The sequence below is a fragment of the Octopus bimaculoides genome, chromosome 10 (genome assembly GCF_001194135.2).
Source record: "Octopus bimaculoides isolate UCB-OBI-ISO-001 chromosome 10, ASM119413v2, whole genome shotgun sequence".
NCBI lineage: Eukaryota > Metazoa > Mollusca > Cephalopoda > Octopoda > Octopodidae > Octopus > Octopus bimaculoides.
The window spans coordinates 52481851-52487529 of record NC_068990.1 but is presented as its reverse complement, the minus strand read 5'-3'; the positions used below and the strand labels follow the sequence as shown (position 1 = coordinate 52487529).

General features: G+C 36.6%; 1 protein-coding gene across 1 annotated transcript in view; it reads left to right on the top strand.

Moving 5' to 3' along the window:
• The window catches only part of LOC106883089 (BTB/POZ domain-containing protein KCTD5-like), a 70840-nt gene extending 65285 nt beyond the window's left edge, over positions 1 to 5555 (top strand). The window contains exon 3 of the mRNA XM_052971195.1: positions 5406 to 5555. Coding sequence (XP_052827155.1) covers positions 5406 to 5524 — 119 coding nt within the window. The 3' untranslated portion in view covers positions 5525 to 5555. The remainder of the gene's footprint in view (positions 1 to 5405) is intronic.
• Positions 5556 to 5679: the final 124 nt, after the last annotated feature.

Here is a 5679-nt window from a genome sequence, read left to right as displayed (position 1 = left end):
AACAACTAAGAAAATTGGCTTTTAGAAAAGATTGTGTACCTTTATCCTTTCCTGAAAAAAGTTAGCAATGTAAATTAATTTGAAGCAGTTCACAGATTTCATTAGCAACCTATACTAGGAATTCAATTAAAACAAAAAAAAAAAAAAGATACTTTACAAAAAATTATAAAACTTATTGACTAAGAATATTTAGTCCTGTCTGAGTTGAAGTCCAACCAAGTTCAAGTTTGTCTTTTACCCTTCCAAAGTTTATGAAATGAGTATCAGTCAAGTAGTGGCATTGATCTAATCCTTCTACCCCAAGACCACATTTGTAGCCTTATATCTATATCTGCAATCAGTTGTTAACAGTGTAACACAAGTCAAGTAGATGGTTGTTGAAATAAATGCCTTGTGGTATTCATTTACATGTCTGTATATTATAATTTAAGGTTCTCTCAGTGGTGTGTTTCTACCACTAGACAGCATTATTGTTAAAAGCAATGTTGGAAGACATTTCCAAAGTCACCAATTTCATCAACTAAAAAACACCACAGCACGAAATGAAGGAACCTTATAAAAGAGTGGGGAGACATATTGGTGTTGGTTTCAGTGTCATTGATCGCAGGTTAATTCAAACAAGGCTCACTTGGAGATTAAGCCACAACCACAATTACCGCAATCTCCATGTATATTTGAAGATAAACCTATGAATATAAATGAACCTATATACATACATACATAATATATACATACATACATACATGCATGCATATATATCTGTCTGTCAGCCTGCCTATGTGCATATGTATTCTCATACTGTTACATATATGTGAATGTGTGTGGGCATCTGCTATGTGTGTTTGTATATATGCATGCACACACACACACACACACACACACACACACACACACACACACACACACACACACACCGTTTTTATGTTCACATTTTCCGTGCTGGCATGGGTTGAATGAGACTAGTAGAGACAGTATTCAATAGCTGGATACCCATCTTGCTTCCAATCCTTCACTTGTTTTTTATGTAAGGTATGTTTTCTTCCACACATTACAACGATGTTAGGAGACATGTTTTGCACATCACTTCTGATGTTTAATAAGAACTAAACATCAAAAATACTTTCCCTTATCAGCCCTACTCCACTAGGGGGTATCTCTTTCTGTCATTCAGTTTTGGAGAATATTGGTGACAGTTTGAAGTAATCATTGAGGTAGCTTCTTGTAAATAGGATAAAAGTGTGTGCATGTTTAAATCTATGGTTTAAAGAGATGTACACAAATGTCACCTCTGCTCAGTGTCAATGTGGAGACAAGGAAACATACACACAAAGATGTGCTTCCATGTAGCTTCTATCTACTAAATTTTACAGATAAGGCATTGATTGGCTTGTGCCTATTGTAGAAGACACTTAAAAGGTGTCATACTTGTGCCTAACAGACATGCCTATACATACATGTAACCTCCCCATATTCATCTTTTAGTCAGTGAGGAAGAACAGTACACAATCCTTTACAGAGCCCTTATTGACTGATGGTAGAAAGGGAGTAAGGTGTCATTGAATCAGAGATGTGACCTGAATGATTATACGTATTTGTTTCTGTCATATTGTTATGGTTGTGATGTGTGACATTGGAAGTAAAATTATCTAAGCATAAGTTGCTAACCATAACATTATGAGTATTAAAGAGTTTGTAGTATTTATGGGTGTTTAGGAAATGCTCTCTAATTGGGGGGGGGGGGGAAAGCTTCTCATAATATTTGTGGATACATCTGGATTAAATGGCTGATTGAACCAGATTACCTTTATCTTTTAATCTTTCATCATTCAGATTATTTTGACAAATGTGATACTTGTTTATTCAAATCATACATTATCTTGTAGGTTCAAGATTTTGATAGTGTGATTGTTTATTTTTAGAATGATATTCTAAGGTAGGTGTGAGAGCCAGAAAGAGGAATGTGTGAGTTGATATTATCAAGACTGTGTCACTTGAAGGAGTACAGAGATAGGTGGGGTAGTGTGGGGAAGTTGTTTTTTTTTTAAAGTTAGGTTACTCTTTTGCTTGTTTCAGTAATTTTTTACTGTGGCCATGCTGGAGCACCACCTTTAGTCGAGCAAATCAACCCTAGGACTTATTCTTTGTAAGCCTAGTAATTATTCTATCAGTCTCTTTTGCCGAACTGCTAAGTTACGGGGATGTAAACACACCAGCATCGGTTGTCAAGCGATGTTGGAAGGACAAACACAGATGCACAAACACACAGACACACACACACACACACACACACACACACACACACACACACACACACATACATATACATATATACGACGGGCTTCTTTCAGTTTCCGTCTACCAAATCCACTCACAAGGCTTTGGTTGGCCTGGGGCTATAGTGGAAGACACTTGTCCAAGGTGCCATGTAGTGGGACTGAACCTGAAACCATGTGGTTGGTAAGCAAGCTGCTTACCACACAGCCATTTTGCCCAAACACTTCCAAATCCCTTACATTTGGAAGTTGTGGGGTTTCACAACATGACATTGGACCACACAACACTCAATCACCTCACTACTCACAAATCTGCCTTCAAGAACAAAAAAATTCTTATCCAAACTACTCCAGCATATCATCAGCATCAATTTGGTCTTGTGTTCACACCATCTGATGTTTTCTGCCCTCATGAAAAACCTGGTATATATACCATGTAAACAATCTTTAAGTTCCTGCATACTCCAGGTTTCAGCTCCACAGAGAAGAATGCTCTCTGCACATGTCCTAAAGAAAGCAAGCTTTGTTAACTTTGTTGAAATACCAAATGTTTTAGTTTGTTACAGGCATTATAGGCTCGTCCCTTGCATGTAAGGAAGTCTTTCTTACTGTCAGCACTGTAGGACCGAAGGCACAAGCCAAAAGAGGAGATTCATAGACACATTCCAACAATATCTAGTATTATTGCTCAATGCAGAGCTGGCTTTAATGGCCTCTGCTATTGTGCTGAACAGTAAATGATATTAAATGTTATTATTTTGGAGATGTTTATACCCTAATAGAGGATGAAGACCACTTGACTATATTGATGTCACTAACAGAGACGAACAACATAAAATTGAGGATCAGTTAAAGCTAATAGGGTGTGCAGTGATAAAATACATCTTTATTGTGGTCACTTGAAGAAGAGGTATTATTTTAACTTGCTACTCACTTACAAACAAAAGACACAGAAGCTTACCAATAAACAATATAAAATACTGATTACTTCTAAGGTTATTCAATGTAGCTAAACTCTGCAATATCCTAGACAGTGTATCCACAAGAATCCTTCTTTTCATCAACAACTTATACAATTTGATGACATCTCTATAATTTACATATACTTTGCCTCATTTAGATGGCCATCACATTCATATACACTATGCCTTACATATAGATGGCATCACACATCTTCTCACCACTCCCAGACACAGCTGTACAACAACAGTAACGGTGTCATTAATCACATAGATAACTAATTCCAAAGATAGAGACTAGAAATAGCACCTACCAATTCCACCATCTTCTTTATCAAGAACATCAAATACAACTAAACATTACACTCAACAACAAAGAGACTACTTTACACATGAGTTAAAAATACTAGTAATTTTAGATTACTTCTACAATATCCACAGCACCCGTACAAGACATATTGATAGTAAAGAAAGAATGATGCACAAACACAGGTAAAGCACTCATTGGCACCACATCCAATCAACACTAGAAACAGTGTATTAGATCCATTAAGTATTATAGCAGCCCTGCCAGGGTCTCAAATTGTTCTATCAGAAACCACTAGGCTAAAGGATAAAGCTCCTTCCCAAGTCATATAGATTCATTGGGTTTGTTTCCTGGTTTGTGTGGTATGTATATCCCCCCCATCCCCTGGATGGGATGTCAGCTGAATGAACTGGAAGAAAGTGAAATAAAGTGTTTTGCTCAAGAACACAACACATTGCCTGATCCAGGAATCAAAACCACAATCTTAAGATCAAGAGTCTGACATCCTAACTGCTAAGCCACTACAAACTATAAACACCACCAAATACATTTTTTTTTAGAGCTTTCTGATATCAGTATATACAACTCTTTATCTTTATCCCTCTTTCCTTGCATCAACATTATTGAGACTAAATCATTTATGATTTTCCACTGACTTTGTTTTGTCACCTCTTTCTCAATTGTTGACAATGCATCACATCGCCAAATACTTTTAACTACTTCCTGTTTGTCTTAACCTTAGCCATCACTGCCTTCTTACATTAGATTATCAGATCATCATCCCATTACAATCCATATCGCCAAACATTTGAACCCTTTCTTATATATCACCAATATGGTTTCTATGATGTTACTTTACATGTCACACACTAATGGCTTCTCACTTCTGGCAGCTTCAGTAAAAACAATGCTATGAGTTCCATTGTCTTCTCATATCCTGGACAAGAAATTGTGGCATGCATGCATTGATGTTACATCTGTAACAGATATTCTTTTACATCAAGTGTCATTTTTTGGTTATATCTCCAAATCTCATCTCTCTTCATTAAGGACTACTTGCTATCGTGTATCTTTCACTTTTGTACAGAGGCATTATCCACATAAACCTGGATGCCTCACTCCACATTTGTACTGTTGCCATGGACAGTGATCTTGAAAGCTTTCTTCAGTGAGCACATGACAGTCTTTATAAAATTTAAGTGCTGCACACACACACACGCATGCACATGCACACTCCACAAACACTCACTCAGGCAGTTTCTTTACTCTCTATCATTCATTACCTTAAACATTAACTCCATCAACACTGACCAAGTTGGGGAGTATAAAGTTTAAGGGCTCTGTCTCTTTCTTTTCCAGCTCAATAGTTAAAACTACTACACTAAACTACACTGCTACCACTACATACATAACTGCAATAGCAATAACAACACTACTATTTACAAGACACACCATCACCAAGACATCCCACCAAACCACCACCACCACTATCATTTTCTCAAACAATAACCATTCGGACACTGTTTCCCAATATTCCTTATGAATTTCATAACCTACCCCACCCCCACTCTTTCTACCCCTTTCTTTTTTCTCTCTTTGTTGTATCTCTTATATGGAAAGCACTTAATTATGAAATTCCTAGTCACTATTTATTGCCACTATTGTTGTTGCTGTTGTTGATGATGATGATGATGATGATGATGATGATTTTGCTGTTATTGTTTTTATTGTTTATTCAGCAATAATCCCATACAAAGCAACAATGTTACCGCTGTTTTTCTTTCAATGCAGAACTTTTCTTCCCTAGCGAAATTTGCTCTGGGTTTCTGTTTGTCTCATTGTTGAAGTGTCTTTTGTATGTTTCAGGTGTCTTGGAAGAAGCGGAATTCTATAACATCACTCCATTAATAAAACTTGTTAAGGAAAAAATCACAGAGAGGAATGCCAAACAAGACCAGGTGAGATGTTTTCTGTATTTCAAATAACAATACTGGAATCATTCAGTGGATGTGTGTTTCCCAGATTTGACATAAATTGTACTAGGTACCCTGAAACAGTCGCCAATTCAAAGCACACACAATTCCCCCACTTTTGTGTGTGTGTATATATGTATGTATGTATATATATATATATATATATA